A 17,768-nucleotide genomic window follows, 5' to 3' on the forward strand; every position below is an offset into this window, starting at 1 on the left:
ACACCCTGCATTAAGCTGGTGGTTAAAAAGTCAGCCAACCAGGTGGTTATCAACAGGGGGCTGCCCAGGAGATGCTCCTCACTGCCCACAGCAGAGCAGGGCTGGGAAGCCAGGCAGGAGACGGACTGGGGAAGATGGGGAGGGCAGGGGTAGGTGTAAGCTACCAGTCTGCAGGAGGAGTGGTGAAAAGGTTAGGATAGGCACAAATATGTTATTCTTTCCGTCAGCTCTTGGATATGTACTCCTCACACAGTGCTGGTGCTACAGTACTGGTCACTGGTACCCAAGGGAATTGTATGTGAGAGCCCTGAAGCAGGGCATACACAAGGGCCCAGTGCCCCGTGCAGAAAGCTTTCCTGCTTCTTTTTCTTCCTCACTGTACACCCTTGTAACCACTTTCAATTTTGAATTGGGTATTTTTGCTACTTACAAGTTATGTTTTATTTCATGGTCAAGGTTGTTTAACTCCAGTACAGCTCAGAGGTATCATATCTTCCTAGACCTTTTTCTGCAAAATTGAGAACTTGCTCCATATAGGGTTTTTTCCCTAAGTGGAAATGCCCAACCACATCAGATGTGAATCTTCAGCGTTTTCTCACCAGACCAAGCGCCTTCACTGCTTTAAACCTCACATTTTTAAAGCTTACTCACCACATCCAGACTGCAGAAGAGGACGTGATGAACTTGTAGTAGTGTTATCAACCGCATACGTTGACACCAGAACCATGTTTGGGTTTTGGGGGTGTTTGGGGAGGGGGGTGGGTGTTGTGTCTTTTTAATTCTTATTTACATCTTAGGGGCAGCAATTATTTTGTTTTGCCAGAGCATTAACCTGAAATGTCTGTTAAGAATCAGTGATGATTCCTTTGTATCTTCGTTTTCTTCTCCTGAGCCACAGATTTTAAGATTCTTTTAATCATGTGTGTATTTTCTGCACAATTTATTTCCAAAGACATCATCTTATACTTGGCCATATTGAAATGTTTTTCTTGGACCTTTCAGTCTAACACAGTATCTATTACTAATTTTGATTCAATTCAGATATGAAGATGTCAGTGAAAAATTAGTTCTTTTGTTGTGTATGTATATATACACACATACATACAAATGCACACACACTCACGCACATAGTCTTACCTGTTCCTTCAGCTACTTGGTAACCTCTGCTTAATTGTTTACAAAATGTTGATTCTCATTACATTCATTTAAATATGATGGGTTTCATTCTTGTTATTAGTTATTATTGAATGCTGCATGTGATAATTCTCATATGCCTTTTCCACCTTGTTGTTTCAACATAAAAATAAGAAAGCTATAACATCTCTTGTTTACTTAGTCTGAGAGCTTTCTAAAACATAATTTTATAGCTACAGAATGCTTCAAACTCATTAAGGCATTTAAAATAACAGCTCAAGATTTGTGAAATCTTGACATGACGTCAAATTTCCAAGATGTTTTTATTACTGTCATAAGGCTCACTTGAAAACTAAATGTCCCAGAGAGTAGTGCTGTGTAACCTCTTAATACCAGCACTCATGAAGAATGTTTCATTTAACTTCTTCAGATCATTTACTTTCCTGATTTGTGACAGACTAATGGAAATTTGGAGATTAATTCAGAAGCATGCTCATTTGCCTGAGTGAATATGAACTTGGATGAAAACAGTTCAAGAGTATCTCATTAGATTTAAAATGTGTTTTTCAATTAACAAAATGTGTTTATAATGTAGGATGTGTCTAGTGAACAATCCATCTAATGAGCTGGTGGCCATCTTGAGAGATTCTTTTATTACTTGATTTACTGAATAGAAGTCTAATTTTTCACTGCCTGTTTCCTTCCTTTTATTACCTCTTTCTCCAAACTGACAATTCCACCTCTGAATTTCTTACTGTGTTAATAGCTACCATTTCCTTTATCTCTGAATTAATTAAAATACTAATTTAAAATAAATAATAAAAATAAATTTGGAAGTCAATGCCATGTTTGGGAAAATGCAGCCTACCAGGTAATTCACTAAATCAGACTTGCCAAAAACATTTAAGTGTGAGGGTGAATTCAAGAGCTGTTTTCGAAGTTATTAGAACATTTGTGCTCACAGAGGGGCTTCCTCATCAGCTTGACAGCTTGTAGTGTCCAACTGGGAAATGTATCCAGCCTAGAAAATAAAGCCAGGCTTTTTGGACAGCATAGAGAAGAATAAAGCTCAGAGTGGGATGTACCAGTGCTGTCATACTGAGAGACCTGAGCCAGATAGTAAGAACAGTTGAGAACACACAACTACCATAAAACGTACTTGATGGTACAACATTGGCACTGCTCATTGCAAGGTAGAGTCCCTCTCCAGTCATGATTCTCTGCTCCTCTTATTTCTCTATTCGTCTTATTTTCCTTGAGCACTTTGACTAAGCCCCCTTTTTATTTTCTTTTGAATCATGGGCATATAAAATATGCTTCCACTGCTTGGATTTTTACAGTAACTTGGTGTTGGGAGGCAGGCGTTGAAAGACATTGGTCCAGTTCCTACTGCTATCCAAGGAGCTTCTGAGGTGAGAGATCCATATGTCATGGTTCCCACCATGGAAATATTCACAGTATATTTCATTCATTGCAAAGCACTGCAAGAGGACAGGAACATCTGCCAAATCACACTCAGTACTGGCACCGCCCCAGTTTTTCCTCTGGAATCTTTAATCTTCTTGTGGATTTGTTACTGACCATGCTGAGTGCCTCACTCACAGCAGGCAAAATACTAGAATTGGTCTGTCATACTTTTATTACATGGTCATTGTTTTTATTTTCCTAATCAACTTCTGTTTTACTGCTAAGTTACAAAACTTCATAATTGTTATCTCATTAGTATTTGATCAGCTTTACGGCTATATGACATCATGTGTCTGCCTACTATCCTTAATTCCAGGATATAAACCTCATTATATGATACTTCTGTGGCCTCTGCAAGAAGGCCACGTGTTGTAAGAAGGCAGAAATTTCACCATTAAGCTTGTCATCTGTCTGAAAGAGATTGAGTTTGGTCTGAAATCAGTGCTTCATCAAGAAGGATTAGTTTTCTGTCTCATTTTAAAAAGAAATTTTTTCGTGATTTTAGCCACTGAAATTCAGACCTTCTATAGATATTAAAAATTGTTCATCTCTTCCACATTCTTCCATATAAATCATAATTTGCTCTTTAGTTAAGGCAGAGTTTTCAAACAGTAATATACAGACACAAGAAATCGAGTGGACTCTCCTCTGCAGCTAAATTTACCTTTACAGAGTCTTGTTCTGCATTATTTCGGAGTATAATAAACCACACCACAACATTAAAAATTCTTAGGAATACATTCTGTAACTTGAGTGTTAGATATTGTTTGCTTGCATGACATATAATGTCAATTTGGGTTTAAAACAACCTGTTAAGAAGATAATGTTGTGGTCTATAGATTTATTCAGTTAATGTTCACTGAATTTCAGCAGTTGTAGTTATTTACATATTATATTCCACCTGTTTCTGAGAAGAATAATTCATCTGAGAACGTGATTTCAGCATCATAGACTACTATATAATGACCAAATCCTTTTGATCTTATTCAAGGCAAATCATTAGCCTAAGGAAAGACAAATATATAAGAAACATTCCACCAGCCTGGAACAACTTCTTCAGGATGAGACCATAGCTAATCTGCAAAGGCAGAGACATTATTTTAGAGGACAAGCATGGTATTTGAAAAACTAGAAATCAAGTTATCTAGATGGATATATAATTTATTCAACCACAGACCATCACACTTCCAGATAGCAGTCTGCTTGTTCCTTCTTCAAGCCTACTCTTTGCAAGAGTAAAGGTTCAAAGCTCTTCCTTCTTTGCTTATAGTACTTGCTGCTAATCTGGATGCTGTTAATTACTGCAGCCAGCCATTTAGCTATTTGCTGGCCTTCTTCAGTTTATTTCCTCATCTTTTTAACCAGTTGTTAATGATGTGACAACATTTCAAACACACAGCCTGAGTAAAAAAAAAGGAGAGAGATAGACAGACAGACAGATAGATAACCCCCCAGTCTATTGTAAAAAGATTGGAATAATATCTGAACTATTCCATTACTATAGAACTATTTAGCCACCGTATGTAGATGTATTTTTTCACTTATTTATCCTTCAATTTAAGACAGCTACATGTACCAGTTAAGGCAAGCTTCAATTCTACACATAAACCATAAAAATCAGTCCTAAGAGCTGGTTAGCTTTGTATTTTGCATTTGGCAAGCAGCAACAGTTAGTGCTGAAGGAAGCCTGTAAAACGAGGACAAGAAAAGTTCCAGCCATTGTCAGTTTGGGATGCAGGGGGTTCCTGGTGCAAATCTTCTGTCTCATAGGCTTTTATATATTTTTATTCCATAAAATTGTCAGCACACTTCTATGAATTTTTTATATAAATAATTTTTATTTTTCTATGAAATATCTATGATTTTTTTTACCACAACTTCTTGACAGGAGCTGTTCCATGGTTTAACTATGTGTTGTCTAAATAATGGCTTAATTTTTGCTTCTTTTTAGCCTGACACCTACTTGACCCTTAGTTCTGTACTACAGTAGACAGTGTATGATCACCAGCTATTAAGTCTCTTCATCCCATTTCTGGCTTCAGAGACCTCTGCAAGGTATTTCTAATTATTATTATTATTATTATTATTATTATTATTATTATTATTATTATTGTTTCCAATAAAATGGAAATAATTCCAGAAAGAAAACCTAAGTACTTAAAGCGACTAAAAGTCATGGTATTGATGAAACCCAGTTAAATTTTTCTCTCCTACTCAAATACTTCCACCCTTTCCTTGCATTTTTTGACTCGGTGACACTTTGATGAAGTAACTAGGATGAAACTAGTTGCTGTTGTTTGTATTATGTTAAGATGGAACTTCAGCATAATTGTTTTTGTTGGAGTATTGTGCAGTTATATGCACTTTTTGCCTCTCCTCTTGCAAAAGAGTGTTCTTGGAATTTTAATAACCAGAAGAGATCAGAGAATATTTTTTCTATTATAGATTAGACATCCATATTAACACAGTGTCTTTCATGCCATGCTAGTGCCCAGGATTGCCACTAAATACTACGAAACAGTGTAATTTGCTATCAAAAATAGCTCCTGCAGCAGCATGGATTTTATCTTGGAGGTCTCTCATTCTAATCCAATGCTTGTAAGAACTGACGATGCCTCAGAGAGCCTAGTAGAGCCGCAGACTAGTACAGTACAAACGTAAGAGTTGCCCTGTGGTTATAGAAATATGGCTGTTCCCTGTACCAAACATCAGTTGCAATTGCATAATATTTTAAGTATGGGATAATTTTTTTTGGATACGAAAGTAGGTCTGCAGAATTTCCTATGTGTGAATAATCAGATATTCTCTTGTTTTGGGCTATTTCCTTGAACAGAATTACCTTTTTATCAACAACTCAAAGATATATTTTATAGGTCTTTGACTTTTAAGAATGCAGATACGATACTCCTCTTCATGTGCAGATTCAAATCTTGGGAATACAACAAACTGAATGAGTCACTTAAAAACTTAATTATATTAATATGGTTAACTGCTAAGATTCAGTGCTGCTTTTCTTAACATTGCTGTTTAGCATAGTGACTGTTTTATACTTGTCTTGTACTCCATGTTTAGACAGTCATTAATCCGTGCAGTTTCACTGCTGGGCACAAAGGTCTGGCACCCTTTATGCAGAAGGAATAGATTAAGACAGACAGCTAACAGCAAATTTGTTCATGGGGATACATTCAGCAAGATATTAATCCAAATAGTCTGCACTGATGTTTAGGCAATATATGAATCTCGGATTCAGAAAATTAAGGTTGTTCTTTAGTCATTAAATTTTGCCCTCATAACCCTCTTTCAGCAGATGTCAATAACAGGATTCTGGATGAACTCCAGTAAGAATGGGAGTACAATTGCATAAGTCTGTGTCAGTCCAGTGTAATTAAGACTTCCCACATGTTCTAACTAAAATTGTATTTGAGGCTCAGTGGGGAATTAAACGTCTATACTCTAAAATCGGGAAAACACAAAAGAGATGTTGCCATTCAAATTTTTCATCACAGATCAATTGTCTGCATGCAATCACTTAAAGCCCACTGTTGACAGATACTTCAATTGCAGCCAATGAGCAAAGTTTGAGATCCTTATTTAAACAAACTTTGATGTAGATAGCATCTTCTTGAACTAAATGGGAAGCTTTGATTTTTGCCTGTGAAACTGCAAAGAAAATCAGACCTGTTTTTTACTTTAAGAAATCCCCTGAACTCTCAGATATGAAACCTGTGATACATGTGAAATACATGAAAGCATACAGGTGAAGCTCCTTATTCTGTTAGGTGTTTGGAATGGATCTGCTTGTCTCATGCTTTGCTGTGCCACAGAGCAAATCAACCTTCTTAGGTAAGGAAACAACCTTAAGAGATTTATAATTTGGAATGGCCTTAAAGAGGCATTGCATGTTTGACTTCTTGTCTGCAAGCTTTAAGCTCTCAACCAAGGAGCATAAGCTTACGTTTCCAGTAGAGGTCTGTTTACCTTTACTCTGTGCTTACTTTTCATCCGTGTCCACTCACCTTTTCATTGAATAGGTTATAGATGATATTCCTGAACATAAGTTTGCTGTAATAACAACCTTGATTTTTTTCCTCCATTCCTTTCACATGCCCATAGGTTTCCTTTCACCACCATTATAACACAGAAACAAGCTTCAGTACACTCCCTGCTACCCAGCCCCTACTTTACTTACTACCTATGGCAGAGATCAAAACAATGATCTTTGGCTCCACCTTGTGATCTCCCTGTCGACACCAGCAAGACTAAATTAGGGAGTCCTCAGTAGTGATTCCAGTATTCCGATGTGTCTGCCCATATAGGAAATGAAAAAAAAACCACCCAGTGAAATAGATCCTCTAGGTCAAAATACTGACTTTAGAAGCAGGGTTGGAAGAAGAAGGGTTGGAAAGTGTAGCTAAATAAATGTGGGTAACTGAAAAGTGTGAAATAATTTAAGAGAACGAAACAAGAAGTGTTGCAAGAAAGTTGGTGGGCAATCAGAGGGTTATAATCTGAGTTTAAAATGTCATTTTTGTAAAGTGCCAATGCTAGAAATAGGGCACAAAGTTACTTTCTTGTCAAATACGTTGACAAAGAGAACTAATGAAGAGTGTACCCAGAATTTTGTGTTGCTGCAGGAGGGGAACCTCAATCAGTCCCACTCCTACTAGTTTGATGCCAGTGCTAGCAAGGGATGCCCAGAGCCTGGAGGGGTGTCACAGGTCAGCAGGAGAGCCTCTGAAGAGCAGTATTTCAAAGGAATTCCAGCCACTCCAGCCAGTAATCAGCTTCATAGTGGGCCCAAATTAAATGCCTCTATGGAAATGCACATAGCATCTAGAAGAAACAAGAGCAATTAGAGATGTGTGCACCCTGCAGAGCTATGATCTTACCGGCATCGTGTAGACATGGTGGGATGGTTCCTATGACTGGAGTGTTAGAATAGAAGGTTACAGGCTCTTCAGGTGGGGAAGATAAGGATGGCGTTGTCACCTTCTATGTCAATGAGCAGCTGAGTGCATGAAACTCTCTCTGGGGGCGGATGAGTTGCTGACTGAGAGCTTATGGGTCGGGATTAAAGGACGGGCACAGACAGGTGACATTATAGTGGGGGTCAGGTGCAGGCCACCTGACCTGAAAGACTGAGTGGATGAGGCCCTGTATAGACAGGTAGAAATGGCCTTGTTTACAAACCCTGGCCCTCCTGGGGAACTTCAACCACCCCAGTGTATGTTGGAAGGTACAGAAAAATTGTATGGGTATTGCATTCAGCTTTGGTGCTTCCAACATAAGAAAGTCATGGACCTGTTTGACTATGTCCAGAGGAGGGCCACGAACAGACTCAAAGGGCTGGAGCACCTCTGCTATAAAGACAGGCTGAGAGAGCTAGGGTTGTTCAACCTGGAGAAAGCTCTGGGGAGACCTTAGAGCAGCCTACCAGTACCTAAACGGAGGGCCTACAAGAAATCTGGAGAGGGACTCATTGCAAGGGCATGTAGTGACAGAACAAGGAGGAATGGCTTTAAATTGAAAGAACAAAGATCTAGATTAGATATTAGGAAGTTCTTTCCTGTGATGGTTGTGAGACACTGGCACAGGCTGGATGAGGCTTTGAGCAACCCGACCTAGTGGAAGGTGTCCTCACCCACACATGGCAGGGGGGTTGACTGATCTTTAAGCTTCCTTTCAACCTGAACCATTCTATGATTCTATGAATTTACTTTACTCTGTAACATGGCAATATTTCTTTTTTTCTTTTTCAGTCTGAATATTTGTCCTTCACATTTCCATGAAAACAACTGTGATATCAGAACTGACTACACAGGTAGCTCTTGGTGTCTAGCAGGACAATAATAATGAAGTCAAGCATTAATGTCAGTTTCTGCTTTGTGGGTACACAGTGTGACCAAAAAGATTTTGAAATCATTTGCACTGTGAAAGCTTGAGTGAGTACCAGTGCATAAAGCTGATAGCATAAGCTGGGCCCTTAGAAAGTACTTCACATTCATATTTCAGAACAGTTACTGCCATCGATAAGGTACAGAACTGTGGAAGAAAATCTCCTCAGCAGACAAAAGGTCAGACTATAAAACATTTGCTTGTCATTTTTCAAAAGAAATTCATCATATTAACCACTAAATGTAAAAAGAATGGCTGCTTTCATATTGAGTTTCTATGGGCAATATTGCATCCCTGAATTTTTAGAGTTGAATTATTATTATTTATGAATGATATTATTCTTTATTCATGCTGATAGATTATGGAGCTAAAGATATTTTAAGTCTTTCGATCTCCAATCAACATATTGCATGTGAAAAATGTTACCTATTGGATAGTTTATATATTTGCATTGCTGTAATAACTACCAGAAAATCCATGTACTGAAACAGAGAATGTAGCTCACGTCAGCCATGTGAGCAGATTCATTGTGCTTGATACTACAGTTATACATAGATAGGAGTATAGAGGATTCTGATTGATATTTTTAGTTTTGCCAGTTTCACTATCTCATGTGCAATGACATTTACAGTCAAATCATGTTAGTGCACAGAGAAGTTTAAAATGAATGATAAAATGTTGCTGAGTTTTTAATATATAGGCAAAGTGTTGCTAATATTGTCAGAACATATTGTGTTATAAAATAAAATGATGTATTTCCTTGTGCTAGAAGTTTCTTGAAAGTGAGAAAAAGTAATAAGGAAAAAAGAGAAACCGAATTACAGCTGTTTCTAAAAATTAATATTTTGAACTTCAAAAACATAGTCAAACATGGGGCTACAAAACAAATTTTAAAGTAAAATTTACCATATGAGGAAATTATTTATAGTATGTCTTATAATTAGACGATGAAGGTATGTACTTTGTCAACAATTATCTCTTCTTTCTTGTAGATGAAAGTGTTCATTATTTTGGGATTTTCAGCAGCTATCGCCTTCACAGCTGTTTTCTTTTCTTTCCTTCAGCTAGGCAAAGATATCCTCTTTGGTAAGTAACAGAAAAAATGCATGTTATTTTCTTTTGTGGACTGCTACTGTTAAGCTGAAAATACACTGGCACTGCAGACAGTTTAGCAATGGCAGTTTAGCTTAATCTCTTTTTATGTGCAAAATACACTATCTGACTTCTGTGAGAATTATTCCATGGGTGTTTTCTTTTAAAATGCAGCTTCATAAATTCACAAAGGAAAAATTTGTATGTATAATGTATCTTAATTATATATTCTTTGGGAGTGATTTTACTTTCTTAGTGACATTCATGTCAGGTGACGTTTACAAGCTGACTGCTGGATTTCTTTCCCAGACTGCCAATCACTACATTCAGTCATTCTGGGCTAGACTCCTTTGCTATAGGATGTCCCACCTGGCACCCTGGTGCTGGCCCACGAGAGAGCACATTTCCTGTGGGTCCTTTGCTGGCACCCTGCAGATACCAGGGAGATTTTAGCGCATCTCAGATTGCAGTAATGCCTATGTTCAAACAATGTACTCTTGACATTTTAAACATGAGAGCTATTTTATTTGTATCTGTTCTATCTAAATTAGTTAGATCTAATAGACTAAAGATATGAGTTACTAGGTAGAATTTTAAGAGAATTCTTCAGAGATCAATTTTACTTTAAAGTAAGGGAGAGATGATGAAGAATCAGGATTTCAGCCTTTAAATTATCTTAAATTATGTAGCTGGATATGATTCAAAAGGGATGGTGATATGGTTCCTTAGGAAAGTTTTCACCTGAAGTTAGTGTGCAATTCAAATAAAATAAATTTATATTGTAAAATAAACAAGCAAGCAAACAAACAAACAAACAAAAACCAAACAATCCCCAAGCCCTTTCTTCCAATGGGAAACCTTTTTTGGACCATCACTGTGAAACAGGGAATCATATTTTTCCATAGTGGATTCTTTAGTTAGAGCTTCCACATTAATTGTTTGGAAAGACATGGTCTAAAATGAAGTTATATAGTATGTTAGTTAAAACAAAATTAATATATATGGACTAAATAGAATGGACTAAATAAACAGAAGGGATGGACTGCATAGTTGGGTTTTTTTATAGTAAGTGTCTATAATGATACAAGAACAATACAAGATAATGTTTATGTTTATTACTGTAAGAACCACATTTTTGAGACATTGCATTGGTACCAGAATCATACTTTTCAGTGGAAAAGGAAAGAGGCAATGAAATTCAAGTACAGCAGGTTGATCTTCTCTATTAGATCAGAGTCTGAATAACCATCACATGATGAACAATACTGTGAGTATAATATATTTCTTGGATGTAAACCTCCTAAAATTATTAAAAATAATCCAATATTAATTTCTAAAATAATTAGCTGTTGTGTGGCCTACAAGGATCAGTCTTGGTTTTTAACATAGCCTCAAAAAAATATTTTCAGATGTAACAGAAATCTGAAGTATAACATTAAACAAATCATCATTATCACACAGGTGAAAAAGAGAAAAAAGAGAAATAACTACTGCTGTGCTTAGATGCTGAAAAGATCTTTAGTAGAGTGGACTAGAATTTTGCCTGCGAAAGATTACTCCTCATCACACATTATTGTCCCTTGAGCTGAGAGACCTATTCAAAAAATAAATCACAGAAATAACACAACATGAACTACAGTAAAATATGTCACCTAAAATTGCACTGTATATAAATGATGAGCAATTGCACATAAATGGTGGTTAGTGATCTATTATTATTTATGAGTCATTGTCTAAGAAAAGAATGGGTGATCCCACAAAGTGCAGAAATAAACCACTGGGCTTTAAATATGACTGATTCATTTAATATAAAGCTAGATGTACACAAAAGAGGAATGATCTGTATTCCATGATAGGACCATGCAAAATAGCACAGCTGAGCTATTATTAGGTTCACATATATCTTTCAGTCAAACATACGTGGAGAAATGAGAATAAGGCTTTCATGTATTTGTCAGGTCCCAGAAGGTTTTAAAGTTTGTTAATTATACCTGAAGATTGACTTGAATTCTTCATGTGGCTCAGGCCAGCTCATACTACCTGTGAGGGAGGCTCGGATTTGTGCTATCAATCCAAGGACGGTTTAATGAAAAATACATCTGAAACCTAACAATCATTATTGCACGTGCAAAACACATGTTTCAGGTAGACCTGTTGTGTTTGGTACTACTTAACATGTGCATAGCTGGATTTATATTGGAAAAAACAGAAGGATAGTCTAACTTTTCAAGCCAAATAAATTAGGGAAGAATTGTTTTACTACTCATACCTAATCTTTCAGAAAGGTCAGAAGCCACAACATTAGTTTCATGAGCACTAAAATATGGAGATCATTTTAAAAGGGAAAAATTACAAATATCTTACTATTACAAACCTGTATATGTTTTAAATGTAAATTATTGAATAACATATTCCTCTTTCTTTTCTTTTTTTCCTCTACTGAGAAGAAACTGAAGGTAACTGCATTACTGAGGCTATCCAAAAGGGCTCTAGTCTAGTGGATTATGCTGCGCATTATGCACTGAAAAGGTAAAGAAAAATAAAGTGAAGGATTTATTCAGCGAAATCCCTTCATACCAGAGAAGGTTGAGATCAGTCTGATTCTTTGAGAAAACATATAGATTATGATCACCTGAATCAATATAACCTTGTGTGTTATCACCACGTAGAATCATAGAATAGTTAGGGTTGGAAAGGACCTTAAGATCATCTAGTTCCAAGCCCCCTGCCATGGGCCTCACACTAACCCATGTCACCCAAGGCTCTGTCCAACCTGGATTTGAACACCGCCAGGGATGGAGCAAATTGCTTCGTTGGTTGGACATAATTTATATATAATATAAATTAATAAATATGTCCATTAATAATAATAAATATGTCTATATTTAAATTTGGACATAAATTGCTCTCTTAAAATGTGAGAAAAATAAGAAACATGAAAATAAACAGGAATGTTTTTCTGATCTAAGCAGCACAGCACATTCCATTAACATGGCTCACAAAATCGTAATTTTATGAACATTATGTGGTTTTGAACATTCATAATCTTTTTTCTAGTGCAGAGTGAAATGGGAGCAATTCCTATGGCATATGTCAAACCCCTATTGCCTTAAATGAGACTGTTAAAGTGAGTTTCACGTTTCTCTTTCCATCTAAACCAGATGTAATGAAAGGATAAAGGAAAGGAAATAAAACATTTATCTTGAACTGTGGGTAGTGAACAACTTAAGGAAAGCTCCCTTGTGAACTAAGTTATGCTACGAGAGTGATCTTCTTATAGGAATGAAAATGTTGCAAGATGACTAGCCAGGAGTCTAAAAAATTTAACCATTCAGCTTCAAGGATGTCTGCAACCTGTGGCCGTGTCTGGAAATGGAATAGACTGGAGTGTTTTTTTCTAAGCTGTAAGAGTCAGTTTAGGACTTGGGAGTTCCAGTTAAAAAGGAAGTTCTCCCTGATGCTCTTTCCTCAAGGCTCCTCTGCCAATGAAAAGGAAGTGGTAAGACAACCAATGCTGAGTAAAAAATAAATCTTGTAGTGAATCACAGAGCAGTTGAGAGAGATCTGGAAACTGTCTAGGATAGTACTATTCTCAGAACAGGGTCAGCCAGAGCAGATTGCTCAGCACACTGTCCATTTGGGCTTTGAGTATATCCAAAGATGGAGACTTCACAACCTTTCTGGGCAGCCTGTTGCAGTATCTGACTACCCTCACAATAAAAAGGATTTTTCATATATTTATTGTTTATGTTACAGAAATTATCTCATCAAACCTGAGCTCCTTAATGTTAGAGGTAATGCCAAGGTGTAAACTAACATGTATAGCCACATAACTGTCTAATGAAGCCCTATTAAACCAATTGCTGAAACTAGTATATATACCATAAATAACTAGTCAGTGCAAGGCAGGTGCTTGGACAGTCTCTGACAGGAGACATGTCTCTATCATGAACTGCAATTGCTTGATTCCTAACTGCTGACGCATTTGTGAATCTACCTGCAGTGACTGAGATTGTATTTGATATTAAATGTTGCATGAAAGCAAAACCTACTCATTTCAATGTGTCTATTGTAGGAGTCTTGTATTATCCTGAATAAGGTCTTCCCAGCTACTTTGTGCTGCCATCTCTGTCCATCCCAACAGTTTCTGTCTCATCCTAAGGCTTCTCACAATCTTAACGCTGCGTATATGCCCCATATATTCCCTTTCTTTACAGAATTTTCCTTGCAGAACAAGGCCACAAAGTAGTCTTCGTCTATGCTTTCCCAGCATACTCTTCAATCAAAATATGTCTTAAACTGGGAACATATTCAACATAGAAAAGTACAGCTTCAAACAAGTTCTAAAATGTTATATATTAAAAAAAAAAAAAAAAACAAAACACTTCTGTTTTTTTATCTCAATTATAGAAATATCCAAGGAAGGGGAATATCAGCTCCTGCCTTGCTGCTGGCTTTCTCAAAATTTCCTGAACAAGAGAGTCAAGATATTTCCCAAGCAGCAGAACGAATGGAAATGTCAATTCAAGTGCTGAAACAAAAGGTTTGCCAGAAGCACAAACGCTCATTGCATCCAACTGGTAAATATAGTACACTGACATTGGCAAAAACCCCTGTTGATTTTCTGAATGTTGTCTTTTAGATTAAAGTTTGGTTAGATTCACTTTTATTTTACCGTTGGCAGGAGTACATATCTTGTCTTCACCTTGGGGCAAAGATGCCCTCTCTTTTGTTCTTAAAAGCACCTCACATAATCAGTAGTTCACATTTTTCTTTGCTGGAGAGTGGGCTGTGTTCCTGTAGTTGAGGAGAGCAGCACTATGCTATTGGAATGCTGTGAACTTGTATATTTGTATTGCCTATAAACCAGCTTTCATGTCTGCAGTGTTGCAAGTTTCTTGTTTTCAGTGAGATATCTATCTTCCCCAGCACTGGGTTTAATGCATCTGGGGCTTAGGGTCTGCAAATAAAATAATACAATTTCTGTCCATCTATGACATTTTCAAATGGACTTCCTCTGGCCATTGATGGCCTTATTAATATCCTTCTTTCAAGAAAATACTTATTTCTAAAACTGATTTTATAATGCGTTGCTGTTACACATTTAATTCCACTTTGTTTCTATTTTAAACGTTGGGGTTTTCTGTTAGATGGAGAAAGCAGGAGAGGTAGTCTGGAAAATTCAATGATGTATAATTGTCTAAGTAAGGTAAAGTTCTTGTTACTGTTAACTACAGATTAATTTCAAGATGCCTCTTTAGTGTCTGGAAGGCTCAAAAATTCAGAAACACGCTGGTTTTCTCTAATTTAATTCCATCATTTACAGCAGATTGAACTGTAGAATTATAATGTGTATTCTCTTAGTGTTATAACATGGCATTATTTTTCAAGATACATAATTTGGTGGCCTTCTATGATGGGGTTACAGAATTGATGGATAAAGGTAAAGCAGTTGATGTCATCTACCTGGACTTGTGCAAAGCGTTTGACACTGTCCCACACGACATCCTTCTCTCTAAATTGGAGAGGTATCAATTTGATGGATGGACCACTCGGTGGATAAAGAACTGGCTGGATGGCCGCACACAAAGAGTTGTGGTCAATGGCTCGATGTCCGGCTGGAGACCGGTAACGAGTGGTGTCCCTCAGGGATCGGTGTTGGGACCAGTCTTGTTTAACATCTTCATCGCTGACATGGACAGTGGTATTGAGTGCGCCCTCAGCAAGTTTGCCGATAGCACTTAGCTGTGCGGTTCAGTTGATATGCTGGAGGGAAGGGATGCCATCCAGAGGGACCTTGACACGCTTGTGAGGTGGGCTGATGCCAACCTTATGAAGTTCAACCACAACAAGTGCAAGGTCCTACACCTGGGTCGGAGCAATCCCAGGCACAGCTACAGATTGGGCAAAGAAGAGATTCAGAGCGGCCCTGCAGAGAAGGACTTGGGGGTGCTGGTCGATGAGAAAATGAACATAGAATCATAGAATCATAGAATGGTTAGGGTTGGAAAGGACCTCAGGATCATCTAGTTCCAACCTCCCTGCCATGGGCAGGGACACCTCACACTAAACCATCCCACACAAGGCTTCATCCAACCCAGCCTTGAACACCGCCAGGGATGGAGCACTCACAACCTCCCTGGGCAACCCATTCCAGTGTCTCACCACCCTAACAGGAAAGAATTTCCTCCTTATATCCAAACATGAGCTGGCATCAGTGTGTGCTCGCAGCCCAGAAAGCCAACCGTATCCTGGGCTGCATCAAAAGGAGCGTGACCAACAGGTCGAAGGAGGTGATCCTGCCCCTCTACTCTGCTCTTGTGAGACCTCACCTGGAGTATTGTGTGCAGTTCTGGTGTCCTCAACATAAGAAGGACATGGAACTGTTGGAACAAGTCCAGAGGAGGTCCACGAGGATGATCAGGGGACTGGAGCACCTCCCATATGAAGACAGGCTGAGGAAGTTGGGGCTGTTCAGCCTGGAGAAGAGAAAGCTGCGTGGAGACCTCATAGCAGCCTTCCAGTATCTGAAGGGGGCCTATAGGGATGCTGGGGAGGGACTCTTCATCAGGGACTGTAGTGACAGGACAAGGGGTAATGGGTTAAAACTTAAACAGGGGAAGTTTTGATTGAATATAAGGAGGAAATTCTTTCCTGTTAGGGTGATGAGGCACTGGAATGGGTTGCCCAGGGAGGTTGTGAGTGCTCCATCCCTGGCGGTGTTCAAGGCCAGGTTGGATGAGGCCTTGTGTGGGATGGTTTAGTGTGAGGTGTCCCTGCCCGTGGCAGGGGGGTTGAAACTAGATGATCTTGAGGTCCTTTCCAACCCTAACTATTCTATTCTATTAGAGTGCTATGGACAAACGTAAAGGTCCACAGTTAGTTTGTTATATTTTTATCTTGCAGAAACATCTAGCTTACTAAACTAATGGAATATCTGTAGAACTAAAAGTATACCTATATGTGTGTGTGCATATATTTATATATATATACAGACATTCACCCACAGAGATACAATTATTTCCCTTCTGGTGCAGTTTCAAAATAAAGCAGTTCATTTCAGAATTGTGTGGGCAGAACAGGTAAGTGGTAGGACTGGATGAGCAGTGGGGAGACAAGGGCAAGACTTAGATGCTTACTCTACCATTTTCTTTCAGCATGTGATGTTTACAGTCCTTTTAAATGGCAAAAAATCTCTGAGTTCATCAAGGTTGTTGCTTCTCTTTCATCTGTACTTCTACCTGCAACTGGCCATACGTGCGTTCACATGCATGCGTGGGCAAGGGAGTGTGCCAGCTCTCTGAAGCTTACACAACATTGTGACTTTGTCCGTCATCAGCAGAATGCTCATTGGGATCATATTAGAAAGATATTAATAACATGCTGTCTACTGATATAGAGGTCTGATCTTACCTAGCTTCCACGTTCTAGCTATAATTCTGAGCCTCTTTCACTCCACACAATTATATAGTTGGTTGTAGAGTCTTTAAATTTCTGAATCTTTCCAGTTCCACATTCTTCCTCCTTGGTAGGTATTTCTGTTCTTGAACAGCATCTTTTACACTTTGCTGTAAGCACAGGGACCAGCCAAGTGATGTGACTACAATGCAGGAAAGAAGGAAGCAGAGGGCAGATTAAAGGAGGAGAAAAAGGTGCAGGTTAGCTATGGCTAGACTACTTTCTTCTTATTCTCTATGCATCAGATAATAAAAACAGCTCCCTCCTTTCACCTTCTGTTTCCCCTAAGTTCCCAAGACTGCTTCCTGCAACACTTCTCACAAAGTCCTCTTTCCAAGGAAGAAGAGAGGGGATCCTGTAGTAGTATCTGACAATGATGCCTTTTCTCCTATAGCAGCTATATAGCAGTTAACAAATCGCTTGTTTGGTTTCTTGCTTTCAGATCTTTTATCAGCTGATCTGCTTACTACAATTGCTAATATTTCTGGATGTCTGCCTTATATGCTGCCACCAAAATGTCCAAACAATTGCGTAGCTAATAAATACCGACTCATCACTGGTGCCTGCAATAACAGGTATGTAATATAAGAATTGTGCCCTGCAAACTTCTTTCTTATTCTTTAAATTCAAGAACCTATGTTTATTTTTTCCTAGAAAAACTGGGCAGGGAGGATAACCTCAATCAGCTACATTTGGTATCCATACATCTCTAAATGAGGTAC

The 17,768-nt window shown here is 38.2% G+C and overlaps 1 protein-coding gene across 1 annotated transcript in view; it reads left to right on the plus strand.

Moving 5' to 3' along the window:
• Positions 1-8,369: 8,369 nt before the first annotated feature.
• TPO (thyroid peroxidase) overlaps positions 8,370-17,768 on the plus strand; it is a 51,210-nt gene continuing 41,811 nt past the window's right edge. Inside the window, exons 1-6 of the mRNA XM_065679182.1 lie at positions 8,370-8,422; positions 8,614-8,675; positions 9,489-9,582; positions 12,036-12,117; positions 13,999-14,168; positions 17,489-17,621. Of these exons, the coding sequence (XP_065535254.1) occupies positions 9,489-9,582; positions 12,036-12,117; positions 13,999-14,168; positions 17,489-17,621 (479 nt within the window). The 5' untranslated portion in view covers positions 8,370-8,422; positions 8,614-8,675. The remainder of the gene's footprint in view (positions 8,423-8,613; positions 8,676-9,488; positions 9,583-12,035; positions 12,118-13,998; positions 14,169-17,488; positions 17,622-17,768) is intronic.

This window comes from Lathamus discolor, chromosome 5 (genome assembly GCF_037157495.1).
Source record: "Lathamus discolor isolate bLatDis1 chromosome 5, bLatDis1.hap1, whole genome shotgun sequence".
NCBI classification, from domain to species: Eukaryota; Metazoa; Chordata; class Aves; order Psittaciformes; family Psittacidae; genus Lathamus; species Lathamus discolor.